At 40.1% G+C, this 19,371-nt stretch overlaps 1 protein-coding gene across 1 annotated transcript in view; it reads left to right on the top strand.

Annotated features, from left to right (window-relative positions):
- Nucleotides 1–3,420: 3,420 nt before the first annotated feature.
- Nucleotides 3,421–19,371, top strand: part of B4GALT5 (beta-1,4-galactosyltransferase 5) — a 202,923-nt gene continuing 186,972 nt past the window's right edge. The window contains exon 1 of the mRNA XM_044088972.1: nucleotides 3,421–3,936. Within this exon, the coding sequence (XP_043944907.1) occupies nucleotides 3,822–3,936 (115 nt within the window). The 5' untranslated portion in view covers nucleotides 3,421–3,821. The remainder of the gene's footprint in view (nucleotides 3,937–19,371) is intronic.

Genomic DNA, 19,371 nt, shown 5'->3' with positions numbered 1-19,371 from the left:
TCCCTATCCAGGAGGGACACAGGTGAAACCCCTGGTAAAAAGGGTTAATGAGGGTCTCTGTTTAACCTGTTTCTGAAGTTTATATAGGGGCTCTGTTTAACCTGTATTGGAAGTTTATTCCAGAGGAGAGGCAACCTCTGGGAGACATATCTGTTTCTCCAGCAAGTCCTGTTCATGTCACCTGCCAGGTTAAGGTCCCTAGAATGAGTGAATCGTGCACCATTTGACTTACGAATATGCAGCATTTCCATTAAGGCAGGATCAAAGGTTGCTCTGTATGTAAGGCACGGGTCGCCTCTAAATAATTTGTATGATACAGAGTATAGGGACAGTGATTTCAATCTGTCCATGTAAGACATGTGCTGAAGACTCTGAATTTTCTTTGTGAGGAACCTTTGAGGTCTCTCCAGTTGCTGCAGGTGACTGTTTAGGTACATGCGAATGGGAGTATTGTATTCTATTATTGGCCTGATGAGGGAAGAGCACAGGGGGTTTATAACCTCTTTTGTTCTGTAGGTTATAACCCCTCTGTACTCTTCTGTCATCAGGCCAATAATACAAATGCCTTACATATACTACAACAGGTATAGTCGTGAGAAGCACCCAAACAAAAAAACACTGTTCCTGACTATCCTCATGGGAAGTCTACCTCTCACACTGTCATTTTCCCCTCCTGGAAGACACGAACCCTAGGTAGTAAAATAAAACACAAGACCATGAAAAGATAAAAAAAAAAACAGGACACTTCTCTGGTGTTGCTAAATATTCAATACAGCAACAAGCATACCTCTCAACCTTTTAGAGCAAGAAATATGGACAAAGCCGTAAATAATGGGGGGACAGAAGCCCAAAAATAGGGACAATTTTTAAATATTGCTCTTAGAAACTTAGAAAGTTGATAGAATAACGTTTTATATTAGCATGCATTTTTTTTGAAGAGAATGAAGTCTGAAATTCAAATGTCTATCATTATTTTCTGATTTCAGTTCTCAATAACACGGCAATGATTTGCTAGAAAACCAAAATTTTATGAAGAAAAGACCAAAAATATGAGAGAAAAATCTGGACATTTTGCGAAAACCTGTAGAGTTGAGAGGTATGGCAACAATGTGTTCAGGCCATCTGGCAAAACGGCTTTCAAACCGGCGGCAAAGAAACTCTGGGTAGTTGCATCTGTACGTCTCTTTTATGTTCTGTGGAAGGAGCATAAATGTGACTACTATGCATACAAAATCTTTTTTAGGCTTTTGCAGCCTGGCGGAGGGTGGGGCTGCCCAGGGCAGGACATCCCTTCTATGCAGAATACTATCTACAACAGTGAAAGAGAAAGACATGTAATATGTTGCAGATCTGTTTGCACGAACAACTTGAGGGTTCGTACAAGGACTTGGTTATACTTCCTTTTGACGAAGAAGACATAGCATTAAAAGGAAGGCATTAAACTTTCAATAATACGATGATGCGTTGGAGTGTTTTTTTTTTTGTAGGGGTGTTATTGATTGCTTTCTGGCCTAGGGTTGCCACCTTTTCAAGTGGCCATAGTGGGACATTTTCAGGACACACATCAGATTTTACAGGCCGACACAAACCCACGGTCAGTACAAAGGATAGTACTTTACTTTTTTGCCTAAATAAAAGCTTATTCTTGTAACAGTTTAGTTGCTTATCCTGTTTCTGGTAACATGTAGGTATTTTAGATACAGAAATAACAATTTTATGCAACTATTACATAAAATATGGGACATAATTATGTCTTACAATCTTAGGATATTTGCCATTTTTAATATTTTTGGTCAGGACACAACCGCCCAAAGAGGGACTGTCCCTCGCAAAGTGGGACAGGTGGTAACCCTATTCTGGCCTCTGCAAATTTTGTCTGTTATTTCTTAGTTTTAAAATCCTTCCAGCTCCTCACCCCCCCCCAAAAAAAAAAACATGTTCCCCATTACCCCTCTCTGTCCCATCACATCTCAAACATTTGAGTAAAGGAAGTCGTGGGGTATATTTCAAACCGAACGGGTAGGGTACGCTGTTTTGACAGTGTGTCTTTGTATGTCACCTGAGAACTCTGCGTGGGGTGGGCACATTAGCTCGGTCTTTTAGTTTGTATTTCCATACTCTTTGCCATATACTTGGGCATCATATCATGCGACCTGCAAAGCCAGCACAAGTTTCTGCTCTTCTCAGTTTTTGTCAACAAACTAAACAGTTATCGTGGTTTTTAGTAGCTGTCAAGCAATCGCATACCTCTCAACTGTCCCTGATTTTGGCTCGAGTTTTAGCTCTGTCACTCTTAATCCCTCCCAAAACTAGTGACGTTTGGCAGAAAGGTGGTGAATTACATTTAACAAATAATGACAATAAATGGAGTTATAGACTTCTTTTACTTCAGAAAATATATATTAATTAATACGTTCTGATTTTTGTCAATGTCTCAAGTTAACAACACTAATATTTTAGAAGTGTCCCTGATTTTGCTCTGGATTTGTCTCTGATTCTATTGAAATGTGTCCCTGACTGGTTGAGAGCTCAGGGACAAATACAGAAATAATCCGGGACACTTTTCAAATATTAGTACTATTAATTTGAAATATTGACAGAATAAAATAATGTGAATTAATATACATTTTCTGAAGTAAACGATTTTACACTTATTTATCAAGTGTAAATTCATCATCTTTTCTCCGAAAGTTTTTGGACGGATTCCGAGGGACAAGAGAAAATTGGTGATCAGGGACAGTTGAGATGAGAGGTGACTCCGAGTTTATTTTTGTAACTCTGGACTGAACTTAAAAAATGTTCACTTGGATCGCGTTCTACCCAATTAACAAATAATTCTAAACTTTCTTAACCTATAATTAATAATTTATGAATTATAAAATTTATAAAGCAAACTTTAAGTAATTCATGTGCACACATAATCAGTTTTATACAGCGAACAGTGAGTTTGAAAATATGAAAGATATGCAAGACTCGCTTTTCTGCGTTTGAAGTGATATTTCAAACCTTCACTCAGCCGCAGCACCTAGCTGTGTACACAAATTGTTAGATTTCCATCTGGGAATCGGGATCCCACCTTAAAAGCTCAGTGAAATAAATAATGACATTTGCTAGAGCTGCATTGGCTAACAACACAGGCAATGCTACTTTCACTGTAGACAAGTCTGGGAAAACAATGAAGTACGGAAAAATAAACAGTTTAACTCGAAAGAGCTACATATGTAATGTAACGAGCGACCTCAACGCGTTAAATCCCTTACGAGTTGCCTGAAAGTCGAGGCATGGTTGTAACACCATCCAGGAAACATCCCCGTAATATGCAAATAAGCATTGAGTTTGAATGAGGAGGAAGACGTCAGTGGTCCTACACATCTGGGTGGGGCTATTTGATGTGTATTCCCGGACGCAGTCAGGGCCCGTCCCCCAGAAGGAGTGCGGAGGTGGGTGGGGCACGTGGCTGTCAGGCGGCAAGTTGATGACACTGTGTCCGTAGCATTCTGTTCCATTGTAAGAACAGAAGAAGCATAACCGCTGCCGCTGCTTCTTATCACTGTCTCTTGCTTGTTCTGTTTCCTTTCCCCACTGTCGTCTGTCAGGACTTCCGGTTCTTACAACGATCTACGTTAGGCCCGGAGCCGTTGCGGGACCCTGTTCCACCACCCTACTGTAATCGCAGCAGCTCCTCGGGTCGTCCATACGCGGCTGGATCTGCTACTGGACCGATCGGACTGGCATCAGCCTACCTTCGCTGAGTGTCACAAGTGACAGGGCCGTGCTGTAACCGTTTGATTTGTGTTTAACGGTACATCGCATCCTTAAAGATGCTGCGGCGCCGGTTGCTGCGGCTGTTTCCTAAACGCTCCATGATCGCTTTGTTGTTCCTTTTCTCGCTCTCCTCTTCATTCCTCTACTTCATCTACGTTGCTCCAGGAATCGGTAAGTATGGAGCATACGTTTTCATTCTGATTATTACTCTGAAAATTGGTAGTGTGTAGGCTGACACTGCACAGCAGACATGAGTTTTGGGTGTCCCTCCCTTTTGGTGGTCCTGTGACAGCGATAAAGGGAGCGGAGGGGGCACAACTCCTGTCTAAGTTGCCTACAGTCAGAGAATGATTCTTGTCTTTAACTGGAAGGGAGATGGATGGCCGGGGTACGCTGCTTTGACAGCGTATTTTATGTTAGCGGAGAACGGTGCCTGAGGTGGGCTCATTAGCTCGCACTTTTAGTTTCTATTCACGTATTATTTGCCATATATTTGTGCACAGTATCAAGTGAACTGTCAATTCTGCACTTCCGGGTCCCAGGAAGAGTTTCTGCTGTTTTCAGCTTTTTCCGAGTTAGTCAGCAGGACTGTTGACTGAGATACTGATATGTACAGGGGTTTGCTTCTTGTGACAGCAGTGCTAAATGCTGCACCCCGTCCCCACAACCTCTCATTTTGTGTGTCTGTGTAGTGCGAGATACGGAGAGAAGTTTGTCTTTATCACTCGGTGTATAGAATTTCTAAATCCTGATGATTTGCTTTTTTGCTGTACCAGCAAAGAAGAAAACAGTGGTGGTAGGCTGTTTTAGATGCTACTATGTCTCTGTTGTGAGGTGCATCCTGAGACAAGTCTGCAGCACAGCTAGGGGTTTTCATTGCAGGTGGCAACCTGCTAAGGCGCCGTTCATCTCATTGCTGCGTAGAGCCTGGCTTGACAGCATTCTGATTTGAAATAAAAATAGATAAGACAGATTTGTTTATTTGTGACTACGTGCTGTTATGCAGTTGTGGTGTAACTATCTAAGGACAATTTTGTTGCATTCTTCCAAGGCTTGGGCTCAACAGAAGTTATAATTACGATAAATTACTATGCAGTATGCTCAACTGTGTATTAACCAGAAGTTGTTGTGGGAAGCTGTTTGATTATTGAGTCACTGGAATGAGATGTGGAACTTTCTTATCCTGAAGTAATGGTCACGTTTTGATGCTGTACCGTGTCATGTTTGCATTATGTTTCCTGCTTCAATCATGACATGCTGTACAGATGTTTCAACAGTGCTTTGCCAGAAGAAGAGGAACTATTTGTATGTGCCCTGTTTCCAGTAATGACATCTCATTTTTTTAACTGGCTAACAGTTTATATTGGTGTCCTTTACTTTGTTACATTGTTGAGGTGTATGGGAATCATTTTTTTTGAAAACTTACAGAAACTACACTGCTGTAAATTCCCGAAAATGGCAGAAAAGCACTACTAGGACATTTTTGTCTGCTATGTGGGAACTTCCTTTTCTGTCTGGAGAGGACATCTGTTTTTTTTATTTTTTTTTTCCCATACTGAGCTAAGGATGTGAGTGAATACTTCTGGTTTTGTTGCTGACAGCATTAAAGAAACTACCTGTGTTGTGTTACTAAGGAGGAACTGTTCTTCACCATTTCCACCTAGATGCATTAAGTTGCAAACTGTCCTTTTATGTTATGTCGTTTGTTCAGTGTCTCTTTTTCTATTTAAAGAGCTGACAGTGTTTAGAAGTCTGGTGGCATAGAATGCTAGCAGGTAGTTATGTTTGGGTTTTATTTATATTATTGCATTTAGCACTTACTTATTTCATTTTATTCTTTGAGGAAGTTCTATGGGACGGAACTCATTTAAAGAGGATAACCCAGGGAGAAACTTTTCACACGAGTGAAAGACAGATTGTGTTACGTATTATAAATTATGTAAATTTGGTAATGCGTTTTAATGAAATGGATGGTGCATTTCCATACCAACTTTCAGTTAAAAACAGCACCTTTAAATGTTTTGGGATGACTGATCTTGATCAGTTAAAGACACATGTCTGTGTCCCATCTACTACTTTTGTTTTGCTGCCATTGTACTGCGCTGGTAACAGCTTTTGTCTGATTTGTGAATAAGGTTGAGCATAGCAAAATAAGGGGTAAATATTATTTCATGTAGTGTGTATGGTATATTCTGTAGTGTGCATGGTATATTCTGAAGTGAAACTGCTTAAATGGCTCTGAAAGAGGCAGAATGTAGGACGAGTTTGATGTTCTAGGTGCTGATCTGTCTAGAATGTACATCAATAGACTTAGTTGCTGAAGTTTTAGTATTTTGTTGTGTTATGCTTCTGCAATCTCTCCATTTTGCTTTTCTTTGCAGAATTTGACTACACTGGAGTCTAATGCTGTCTTAAGACCCCAATGTAAGGGTTCTGCTGTTTCTGTTTGGGTTCTAATGTACCCAAAATGGTTCCAAATCCCACCTGAGGCCGGTCAGGTGTGGTAATGAATACTTTGTACCCCTTCTTTACTTAGAGTGTAGAGCTTTTCTTGTTTCTCTTTGTGATGGCACAGACCTATGCAGGGTGCTGGGTGTACTCCTTGTAAATCACTTTTGCATTTGATTTACTGGTAGGTTATGTTATTCCTGAGTTGGTTTCTGTGATTGTTGTTTAATAGTGACTTCATAACTATAACAATATTTGTGTTTTTATGGAGCTGGTAGTGTTTAGTACAGTACAGTGTAAAACGTGTTTTGGTAGGTGTCAGAAGTGGTATAATGGATCCTTGCAAAATAGAGTGGACATTTTGGGCTTGCAAGAAAGTTATTAATGACTGGGAGATTGAATATATTGACTGAAAGTAAACACTTGTGAACTTTAAATGGAAAGGAAGCCTATTCAGTTTATTTTGAGAATTGATGATCACACACTGTTAACTTGAAGTGCAGCTGTTGTATGGTCATATTACTGGGTTTTTTGAGCTTCTCTCTGTTGTTGTTTTGTTTGCAGATTAGAAGAGTCTGTTTGGTAAATTATGTGTTTCCCATTCATAAAGATAGTTTTGGTTATGATTGTTAGTTAAGAATATGTCTTTCCAAGTAACATGTAGCTACTGATGCAGTATGATAAGCAGAGAAGTTGTGACATACTTTGTATTCCACAGCTAGCCAGGCAGTTCTTTGTGCCCTGTCAGTGTGGTGGTTGGGCTGATGGGTAGCATGGGCTTGTCACTTGTCATTCGGGAGAACATAAGAGTCCTGCCATGCTTTTCTGTAAACTGTGATTGTAGAACAGTATGTTTTGCATATCTGGATGTCAGCCGTTTTGTATGCCTTTGTTTTGAATGTAATGCATAGGTTATGGACATAGGTTGGCAGTGATTTAGCATAGAGGTTTCTGTTTTAATGTTCTTGTTGTATTTCTAATAAATTGGAGCATTTACTGTGCCAAGTGATACAATCCCTTTTAGGTTTGTTTCTATAGTTCTGTAATAGTGTTGCAGTGGAGCAAGGGTTGAAATGGTGTGGTGATGTGATGTACACAGGTCTAGATAGTTAATAGGCATGCAGCTCAGGCGACTGTTAAGGAACTTAGCCCAAATTTCCCATTTCCCTAAAGTACTCTTTGGCTAAGAAACTTGCTCAAGGTGTAACTGTAGGCAGTTGATGACAGAGCAAATCAAATCTTTTATCTGTATCATATGAAATATCTCTTTAGCAGTTTAAAGCCTTATTTCTTTGCTCTGCTACATTTAGGCTGTTTAGATAAACAGCCAAGACTTCAGGTGTTTGGACTTAAGTAGATTACATATTTAATGTTAGTAAGTAAACTATGCCGTGTAACTAAACTTTAAACTATTTAATTGCTTTGTTCAAACACATTAGCTTGCTAAATAGAATTGCCATCAACAGAGAGAAGCTCACAAGGTCTACAGAGCATTCTTGAAAGGCTTCAGTTTACTTTGGTTACTGTGGTGGGAAGGCAAAACCCATGCTTTTCAACTTTTGTTTTTTTTTCCTAGTAAGTTTTTGATTGCATGAGCTGTGAAATGTAAATACGCTTTAGTGCACCCTCCCATGCCATGATGGCTTTAGTTCTCCAGTACATTTACTTCTAATGCAAGTTGTTCTAATCTGTTATCAATAAATATTTAAACTTGTTAAATTAAGTATTGTTAGAGAGACACGTAGACTAGTTTTATTTTTTAAGGAGAAATTAAAGGCAGACGTTGTCATGTTTTTAAGCAGCAATGTAAACATTCTCGGCCTGTTCATTTCTGAACAAATGACATTCATGCACCAGGACACATCTTACGTTTTTATTTTTATGTAGGTCAACAGAGCACAGTAACAGGTGTTGGCTGTCCTGGCAAATGTTTCCTAGAGAGGCAGGTTTGTCTTGCAGCCCTGGAACTTTGCTTTGCATTCAGAGAGCACAGTACAGATATAAAATACTTAATATGACAGAGTATCAGAATATTTCAATTTTAAATGTTTTGTTGGGCTGTTCCAACTTGAGTATAGAGAATATAAAACATGAGTTATACCACAATTTTCCTTTAGCAAGTTGCTTCAGCAGCCTTTTTATTCAGGATTCTGCTGCTGCTCATGTTAAAAAGTAAAATGGTATTGTGAGTGGTGAAAATGTAAAGAGTGTATTGCACATTGTTTTGCGGGAAGCATCCTGTACATAAGGAAGGGCATTTTTAACAGGCCACATTGCTAACATTCTTGCTACATGCCTTGTTAGTCATATGACTATGCTTTGTCACATGTCAGTCCTAGCAAGCAAATGGTATGTATAGAGCTGAACCCAGAGTCACTGGGCATGCACAGTTTTTCTGGGTCTCGCAAATTCATTTAAAACACAACTGGGATTGTCTTTTTGTCCCGACATTACTACTGTGTTGAACAGGCAAGTTAAAAGAAATTACATTTTGTAAAAAGTATTTTTTCTCTAGGAATTTGAAAGAGATGAAATCCTGTATAAAGCAATTTTAATTCTTGTGCCCGTATATGTTTATTGAAATAATTTTAGGTTTTGTTTAAAATCATACCTAACTTTGAGTCTGTTAAGAAAAAAGCAGTTTGTTAAAAAAAAAAAAAAACAAATTTAGCAAAACAACGCAACCTAAATCATTTTCTCTAGGAATTTGAAAGAGATGAAATCCTGTATAAAGCAATTTTAATTCTTGTGTATAAAGCAATTTTAATTCTTGTGTCCGTATATGTGTTTTGAAACAATTTTAGGTTTTGTTTAAAATCATACCTAACTTTGAGTCTGTTACGAAAAAAGCAGTTTGTTAAAAAACAAATTTAGCAAAACAACGCAACCTAAATCATATTTTCTCACACTATATTATTTGCCTCTTGTTGGGTAAAATAACCTCTCATTTTAAACTTAACTCTATCCTTCAACATAAAATCCATTCCCATCCCTTGTCTTAGCTGTAAACCTAATTACTGACTTTTGCAAATGTTGTCGAAAGGCATTGAATCGGTTGCCCTTTTTCAACTTCAACCAGGTAGTTTATGGTCTGGATTTTTATAAAGTTGTCCTCTTACAGCTGCCCTATTCCTGTAGGTGGATTGTGCAGTTATTAGTGGTAGTTCATTGTGGCACTGACACATCTGGTTTCATTTAAACTTTTTGTCTCCTTTCTTTGTCAATTCTGTTTTCTCTTAAGGTCTTCTGTATCCTGCCTGATTTTTAGGTTTCTTTCATGTAGTCTAGTTCCTGTGTTTGACATGAATGATGCCAAAACAGACAACTGTAGTTTGCATTCTGAACGTTTGTACAAGGGTGTATCTTTAAAAAAACTATTTGATAGTGAGAGGCTTGTTGGAAGCTGTTGTCTTGTGTACAAAGGATTGTGCAGTTATTAGTGGTAGTTCATTGTGGCACTGACACATCTGGTTTCATTTAAACTTTTTGTCTCCTTTCTTTGTCAATTCTGTTTTCTCTTAAGGTCTTCTGTATCCTGCCTGATTTTTAGGTTTCTTTCATGTAGTCTAGTTCCTGTGTTTGACATGAATGATGCCAAAACAGACAATTGTAGTTTGCATTCTGAACGTTTGTACAAGGATATATCTTTAAAAAAACTATTTGATAGTGAGAGGCTTGTTGGAAGCTGTTGTCTTGTGTACAAATCTGCAGAGTCCATGTACCCTTTTTTTCTTTTTTGTAGTGCATGAAAAGATATTGTGCTTATTGACTAGGTTGTTGCAGTTTTGTGTTGTGTGTGGGCTCTGCATGATTGTTGCTAGTGCGCCCCTGTTCAAAATGTGGAATGGCATCATCTTGGCCTCGCGGTGCTGTCAGTGTTTGATTCTGTCCTTAGCGTGCCATTGTTTCAGACACTGTTGTGGCAATTCCCGGAAGTGTTTTTCCTTCCATTCATTTAGCATTTATAATTTTAATCTTTTGTTTTACAGATTATTTGCTTTAAGGCTGGACTTTACTCTTTCTGTTTGCTGTTTAACTCCTGCATAATTTAAAAAAAATCTGGTCTGCAGCCTTTTTGATTTTTTTTTTTTACATTTTTTTATTTTTTTGTGCCTCTCTAAGTTCCCTGATATTTAAACAAGTCAGTGACACAGTCCTCCATGTTCAGAGCTACCCCAGATGGTAAGATACTTTGTTTCTAACAGTTCATTGTCTCAGTACTTCACTTGGATAAGCTTAATATGTGTCAAGTTCTGGAGGTGCCCAAGCCTCTCTGCATAGGTTCATAGGCTAGTAATAGGCTAACTGCCTTTGTGGGCCATTTTAAGTTTAGTCAATTTTGTGCTAGAATTAACCTATCCCATTTGGTTGCAGATATGCCTTACCCATATCATGGTTGATAATTGTGTATTACTCCTAATGAGAATAACTGGGATCATACCATAAATAATTTGAAGGGACCCGTGCATTCAGGACCTGCCTCTATTGATAGTACAGGGGGGCAGTCCTGACATCAGTTTTCTGTTTCCCATCCATGGCTCCAAGCTGCACTTGAATATAGACAGGGGTAAACTTTGCTCTATGTAGATAGGGAGTCTATTCCATAGCAGTGGTATTCTCTATGAGGTATACCCATGCTCTGCTGATGTTGAAGTGTAAATTCCCTAGACTGATAATTTCTGATGCCATTTGACTTGCTGATGTGCAGTAAATCCCATTAATATTGGGTTGGAGGATGTCCTGTATGCCAGACACAGGTTACCTCTTAACAGTATGTATGATGCTGAGTATAGTGATTGGGCTTTGAGTCGGACTGTTTAGGACATGTTATTTACACCTTTTGTCCCTTTTAGTAAGATATCTTTATGGGTGTTGCAGCTGCGTGTGTGTCAGGATATATGTACATCAAAGGAGGCATTGTACTCGACGATTGACCTAATGAAGGCAACAGAAACACAGTTTTGCATGTCACTGTTGCTGTTTTTGTAGCTACGTTTGTGACTGTTATACCACACTCTGCAGACTTTGTCTAAGAATGGCAGTGATTTAGTGAATAGTGTGGTTCTTGAAGCTTTATATTGGCTACTAAACAATACTTTGCCATTCTTTATTTATAAATTGTTTTCATTTAGGATGAAAATACTTAATAAATATTTTTAATTCAGGCTGTGTGCCATCTGTGTTCTTAATTTTGTAAAGTACAAGTAACAACTTTCTCTTGGTTATTAATCGGTAGAAGATCAAGATAAGTGCTTGTTAATGCCATATTGTCATGGTGTTAAGAAAGGGCTGCGGTGTGCCCATGTGTCACACAGCTTGTGACAGGTATCAGTTGGAGCACAGACACAGGTACATACAGTAGAATCCACCTACATTAACAGTGCAACTTGCCTAATTTGTCCATTATGTATTGTAAAAGTTACACGTTCTAGTTATTTCTCATCTCTACCCCTTAAAGCTCTCATAACAGTGGCCTCTTGCCTGTCCCTCAAATTCTTGAATTATTTCACTGTTTTTGACTTTGCTTACCTCTTCAGGAAGTCTTTTCAATTCTCCGACACACCACCCATCTGCATCCCATGAGGCACATGCACTTTGTATTCTTCAACTTGGATTTAGTGCATTTCTGTGAGGCTTCCTTGAAGTACTTTTATACAAATTAGTTTTTTTTTATTTAATATAGTCGTAATGCTGACTGTTTGAGCTGCATCTATCCTTTGAGGTGTTACACCGTCAAAATTCTCAGAACGACAGTCTCTGCTCTGGACGGAAGTAATCATGTATCAAAAGGGAAATTCGTTTTTTTCTTCTAAAAGTGTTTCTTCCTGTATGTTGCAGGAATTCCATCTGCCTTATAGCAATAACCCACAAAGCCAACTGTGAGTAAGTCCGGCATTACCCATGCCCAGCTGTGGGGTATTGTTATTATGCAATGATATTATTTATTTAAGAAAAAAGTTACCTACTTTTCTTAAATAATGCCCTTATTTAACAGCGGCGTGATGCTCCTTTGTATTTTTCTCCAGACTTTCTTGATATACTGCGCATGCATATGGGACCTGCGTTCCCATACTTGCACAGTACATCTATGCTGTGTAAAGAAAGCAACGGAGAAAGGGAAATCTCTGTTGTTTTTTTTTAATTTAAAAACAAGTGGAAATACGGAGACTTCAAATGTACAGGAGAGAATGGATGACCCAACAGAAAAAAAAATAAGGATACGTTTCTGTTGTTTTGCATAAGGTGTCTGATTATCCTTGTATTTTTCTTTGTCACGTCTCTCTCATGTGCTTGAAGTCTCTGGTTTTGTAAGATTATATAAAAAATAATAGAGCTTCCGTAGCATACATTCATAGAAGAAAGTTCGGGTGACGGGACTTTTTTCTGTTGGTATATGCTCGGTTTGCAACAGGCTTGCTGGTTGGGCTGACCAGTCAGCGTGCTCATTTTGGAATGTTGATGGCCAGTCATTGTATAATTGCTGTTACCCCCTGCATGTACTTTCCTTTCCATTCTCTCATGTGACTGTATTCCAGTTCACATTTCTATTGCTGCTGCTACTGCCCCCATCCTAGAGTCTGTGTGGCTTTGCTGCATTTTTACATCTTAGATGTGTTGCTCTACCTAGAAGGGTTTGGGTTGGGTTTTGATAACCGTAAGTCCCACCCCTCCATGTTGACATCAGCATTAGACTAGTGAGCTGTGGGAATGGCTCAAGCATTTGCTTTGCCCCATTTGTAATATAAAGTGATAATGTCTTCTGTGCCCCCCCCCCCCAAAAAAAACCCCAAAAGCCTGGAGTGCTCTTTCTGAACTCCACCCTCCATCAGAGCACCACCACAGAGACTCCCCAGAGTATGTACTCCCATCTTCTCTGCTAGTAACTTCAGATGCCTGTGCTGCTTATTGAACTCTGGTACCCTGAGCTGTAGTCGTGGCCTTAACTCTGTACACCAGAAGGGTCTATTATTACATTCTCGAAAGCCGACAATGTCGAATCTGACATTGTCGACACAAGAATAGCGAAACTGCAGAACATCTAACAAGTAAACAGAAGTCTCTGTTTACTTCAATGTAGTGTGGTCTCGGAGTTAGTATATTTAAGTAGTGAGGGTGCAGGGGGGCTTGCCCCCTGCCTACACTTTTTATTTATTTTTTGTTATTTTTATTTTTTTTCTGAACATTCGATGTTTAACAGTTTGATCACTAAAGGCTGACCTTCAGTGATCACACTTTTAAATATTCAGTGTTCTAATATAGACCCCACCGGAAGGCTGGCTTAAAAGTGCATTTGACACTTGCAGTTCCACTTAGTTGAAGACCACCATCATGGAGCAGTTGAAAAAGACGTTCACTAAAGATATACAAAACAATCAGAAACATTGTTGTAAAGACTACAGTAAATGACCATGTGGGATGCAAACTCCTGTTCATTGCCTAAAACTAAGTAGTAAGTCTAGCCCCAGCTGTGAAGTTGAATTCCATAACATCAGGGCATTTTATGGCAGGAGATGTGAGCAATTATTTTTTCATTCCATGCAAGTATAAACAGAAATTTGAAAAATGGTTTTGTTGAATTGGCTTTTGATCTGGCATCCTTCCTTTTATGAAGTACAGTCTTTTGAGTATTTGTTGTGAAGATGGCAATAATTGGGAGTTTTGTAAGGACTCTCCTACCAAGTACATTCTGGCCATGCTTCTTAATATATTTGTTATTGTGCAACAATTTATTTTTGCGGATAAGGGCTTCATCAGCATGGATATTAAGACTTGGTAGAGCATGGCCAAGTAGCTAAGGAATGTGGTAGATTCAATGTGATCAGCTCATGGTGAAATGGCTATTTTGTGAGACCCCCATTTAAAGTCATTGAGGTACCAGAATTTGCCAAGATTTGTCCATTTTTCTTTATTCACATCTGCATTATCAGCAAGATGAGGTAGCTTCTTTAAAGGGGCAGTGTTGCATGCTGAACACAGTTCAGTGGGAGTAGTGTTGTCACTTTCTGTTAGTTTGCCTTGTGACCTGATTGTGTGTGTGTGTAGTAAAGCACTTGACATTGTTACAGAAAATGGGAAAAAAATCTTTCTGCAGATTGTAGGTTTTAGATCTAGCTTTTAATTTGTATTACTTCAGTCTAAATCTGAACCTTTCCGCTTGCCTCCGATTCAGTTTTGCATGGTCTTAACCTTGTTGTGCTTTTGATGTATTTGCTTATGTAAAGCATGAACCACTGGTGTTTTTCCATAGGTCAGGAGGTAGCTCTGTTCAGCATTTTGATGAAAGAATCTTCTCAAATGTCCTCTAGTTACATTAAGAAATGTGTGCCATTTTCACTCTTTCAAGTATGCTCACAGGTGAAATGTGTATATACTCGGAACTCTGTATGTTCTGATTCGGAATCTTTAGCTGCCTCTGTCTGTTGGTGAGAGAGGTGCTGCAGTTCATACAAGTGGTATACATTTTATTTTGCAGTGCAATTTACTTGGGTTTAAAAGCTAACTGCCTTAGTCCTGTTTTTGATGTATTTCATGCTTGTGCAGTTTATGTAGAGAGAAAATAACTGGGCTGAACATGTTGTTGGTCATTGATCAGTGTTGTATATTGGTAAACACATTTAATTAAGTAAATAAATAATATCCAGATGATCAAAAGAAGGAGCTGGACTGCCATGCTCCCAGAATCGACCTATTATTAACGAGCCTTTAATGTCTTACGTTCTTCAGGGGTTTGGAAGTGCTCTGGGTCCACAGATCTTTGTACTGCCAGAAGTTAGGAGTCGCAGTAGCACTGTCCCCCCCCCCCTCAGTTGTATGACTTTTAATGAGCATATTGTACCTGATAACGCATGCTGCTGCTGTACTCTGTAGTTATTGATTTGGTGGGGCCGCCATACACTTTAAGATGCATCTGCATCTGCCTGCAGGAGGTTGTATGTGGCATCAAGACACTTGTGAGGGACTTTGTGTAGCATCACGTTACAGCATATGCGTACCGAGCATGATGGTGCACAGTGCTGTAGACAGCAGATGCCTTGTTTTTGCATTTCATCTCCGTCTGTCTCTCTCTCTCTCTCTCTCTCTCTCGTGAGGACCTTGTGGTATTTCTTTGCTGTTCAGTAGGCTGTGCATAACTATAGTACACTAGTCTCGTTACAGGCATATTGTAACTTGCCACTCTCCATTTATAGTTCATAGGTTCATACTAGGCTATCTGCCCAAGGGCATTTATAAGCCTAGCCCATAGATATGTGGCTTTCGCCACCCCTTTAGTTTGAATAAAAACTATGCCTATTATTTTGCTGTGCCTCTGTCAAGCAGTGACACTGAAGTAATCCCTGGGGTATATCTGCGATCTCCCATCCATTGGTCAAGATTCCTCTTGAACAGGGCCAGCGAGGTGCTCTGCCTCACATTTACCGGGATTTTGTTCCACAGCATAGGGAGTCTCTGGGTGATGAATCTGTCCCTCCAGCACGTCCTATTAATAACCGTGTCAAGGTTTAAGTCTCCCGCCCTTGTGGTTCTGAGGGATCTAGATTTTTTGAGGTGAAGCATATTCATCAAATCTGGGTTTGACATGGCCTTGTATGTCAGGCACAGGTCACCTCTGAGCAAGCGGTATGAGACTGAATAGAGCTGGAGTTCTTTCAGTCGGGCAGCATAAGACATATTTTTGAGACCCTTTATCTTCTTGGTGAGGAACTTTTGGGGCCTTTCCAGCTGCTGCAGGTGTCTGGTCAGATACATTCCGAATGGGGCATTGTACTCAATCCTAGATCTAATGAGTGATGAGTACAGGTGGACGATGGTCCCCTGGTCCCTGATGTCTTTTTCTGTGCTCAGTGGATTGCCACCTATATGGTAGCTAGGGGTAACCTTGTTTTTCCCGAAGGGTATGACTATGCATTTCTTGGCGTTTAACTTTAGGCCATGGCTCTGGCACCAGTTATCTGTTTCTGTGAGGCCCTTCTGAAGGATATCTGTGTCAGAAGTGTTTTCGACTATGGCGCCCAGTTTGCAGTCATCTGCAAACTTTGTCAGCCATAACCCTCCTGTGTTTGCTTGTACTTCAGAAAAGTAGATGCCAAACAAGAGTGGATCCAGGACTGAGCCCTGTGGGACACCACTTGTGACAGGCTTTGAGTCTGACATGGCTCCAGCAACTCTGACCCTGTGGGTTCTGTCACTTAGCCAGTTTGCAACCCATCTTGTGATGTATGGGTTTACATTCAAGCTGATGAGTTTTTCGATAATACCTGAGTGGGGTATTGTGTCGAAGGCCTTTGCCAGGTCGAGGTAGGCTGTATGGACTGCCTTTCCCTCATCAATGGCCTTGGTGACTGTTTCAAAAAGTCAACCAAGTTTAAAAGGCATGATCTGCCTTTGACAAAGCCAAACTGGGTTGGATCCAAAGTCTGCAAGTTCCCTATGTCTTTATTTATGAGTTCCATTATGATCTTCTCCATGGCTTTGCAGATAAGGCTTGTCAAGCTAATGGGACGGTAATTTCCAGGGTCGGTGGAGGCACCGCCCTTGTGAAGTGGGACCACAGTCGCAGTGCGCCACTCCTTAGGTACGTATCCTGAGGTGATGCTAAGATTAAACAGCTGTCCTAACTGCGGGTTTAATTCCTCATTGAGTTTGTGGAGCACACAGCCGGGGACACCATCCGGTCCCATGGATGCTGTGTTTTTTGCCTTGGAGAGAGCCGTTCTCACTTGGGCGTTGGAGATGTTTGGGGAGCTACAGTCCTCTGGTATAGATATCTCTCCTTTTGGGGGGGAGGGGGGGGGAGAAGTTTGCACTGAACCTGTCAGCCAGTATGTTGGCAATGTGTGTAGGTTCAGTAATCTTCACATCATTTTGGACTAATTCTGAGCATATCTGGGAGTTTCCTCCTAGGTTTCTAACATAGCTAAAGAAGGCCTTATGATTGTCTTTTGTGTCCTTGGCGATTTTTCTCTCAAAGTTAGCCTTGGATGATTTTATGAGAGCTCTTAGTTTTTTACTTATAGTGATCAAGGGTGTCTTACCTTTCAAGGATTTTGCTCTATCTTGTAGTAGCTTCCTCCTTTTGTTGTAGAGCTTGTTTATGGCTGGGGTCCACCAGACTGGACGCTTGCCTTTGGTACAAAGAATCTTAGTTTTGTTTGGGATTGCCTGATCCATGCAGTTCTGTAGGTGCTGGTGGAAGGCATTTGTAAGTGATTCAGCGGTTTGAGTAATGTTTACCACTGGCTCAGGGGCCTTAAAGGAGACCACACTAGTTTTTAGAAGTGTGAAGTCGGCTTTTGAGAAGTTTTTCACTGTGGTCTCTTTTATTTCAGGTGGAGGCAGGATGAGTACCTCCAGCGAGATTAGTTTATGATCTGATCTCACCAGTGAGGGGTATACTTCTGGTGTTGAACATTGTGATCCCATGTTTGTGATGATGAGATCAAGTATGTTTTCTCCTCTTGTGGGGATGGTGACTAGTTGTTCCATGGCATTTGAGTTTATGAACTCCAGGAACCTTTGGGCTAGAGAGTTTGGGCTTGAGTAGTGTTCCCAGTCTATATTAGGGTAGTTGAAGTCACCTAATATGATGGTGTTTGGAGATACATTTATCCCCTCCAGTGTTTTCAGGAAGGCCATGTGAGGTTCCTGTGTTTGAGAGGGTGGCCTGTAACATGCTGCAAATTGCAGAGCAGTCTTGCCTATGGTTAATTGCACCTGGATGGTCTCCGATGCATCTTGCGTTGCCACCAACCTTGAGGTGTGGGTGTCCTTTATGAATATGGACACCCCCCCTTTTTGGTGTTGTCCGGATTTTGGGGCCGGAACGCATGATATGAGGTGAAACCTGATAGTGCTGGGGTGCTCTCAGGAGCCTTGAACCAGGTTTCTGTCACAGCACAGACATCGATGTTCTCCATACTGAGAAGGGCCTCGAGTGCGTGCATCTTGAGATTGAGACTTCTGGCATTGAGCAGCATTACCCTTAGTTTTTTTCCTTTTTGTGTTCTAGGGTGGTAGGTTTAGAATTTGAGACTTGCCTAAAAAAGGCACTATGGGGGTGGCAAGAGCCTTTGCCAATATCCGGAAGCCCAGGGGTGACAGGTGCAAGCCATCCCTTGCGAAGCAGCGTGGCTTGTCCAGCATGTCATCCCAGGCAGACAGACATTGGATCCCCTTTGAATGACACCAGAATTTAAGCCAATTATTAAAGCTGATCATCTTATCCCTGTATTGAGGCATCATTCTAGGTGAAGGTAGGATACTGCTCAAGGTCAGTTAGAGTTCTGAAATTACTTACTTTCTTTGACTGTGTCAGATAATAGTAGTTGCCTTTTAAAATGATTCCCTTTGCTTTCTGTTAGTGTTTAGCTTCTTAATAGTATTTATAGTAGTTTTGAATAATACGCTTCAAGTAGGTGCTAATATACTTTCTTTGTTTGTTTGTGATAGTAATTCCTGGTCTCTGTTTTTGGGTGAGATGTGAATCTGGTCATTTATGCTTTGCACTTAAAGTAATTATGTCGTTTGTACATATGTTAAAGATTTTAATATTTTACTGGTAGATTATTGTAGCTAGTGAACTTTTCTTTTAAAGTGAAACATGATTGCCTTTTAACAGCATTTTAGTAGGGACCAGATTCTGTTCAACATTTTCTCTGCTATGCAGCTTTTATACCTCTTATGGTGTAGACTGAAGGAAACAAAAATCTGTGAGTATTCAGTACTTTGTTTCTGCTATGTAATTGTTGAGAAATGTCTGATGTGCTTGAATGGAAAATGGATAGTAAAGTCCACTCCAACAGTGACTCCTCAATTTGAGGTTAAGTAGTTAAAAACACGTGAATCTTTGATTTGGATAGTACTACTGTGATGATTTCCAAGAGAGGGTGTTAACTTGTTTCTTTTTCATAAAGATAAGCATTTTATTACAGCATGTTTGTTTAAAAACTGAGGATGATAAAGTTGCCAGCTGTGTATAGGTGTTTGTAACTTGATTGGTATGCAAAGCACAGGTGCATTGTAGTACATGAAGCACAGCGGGTGTGGACTAGACCCTGGTCAGACATGTTATGTCAACACTGCATTCTCTGATGATCCAAGTACTTAATCTTTACTTTGCTCCCCATGACTTTATACTGTGTGGAGAACGGTAGGAGGGCA

This window comes from Protopterus annectens, chromosome 12.part0, assembly GCF_019279795.1.
Source record: "Protopterus annectens isolate FY-2018-M chromosome 12.part0, PAN1.0, whole genome shotgun sequence".
NCBI classification, from domain to species: domain Eukaryota; kingdom Metazoa; phylum Chordata; order Ceratodontiformes; family Protopteridae; genus Protopterus; species Protopterus annectens.
This window is presented reverse-complemented; position numbering and strand designations above follow the sequence as displayed.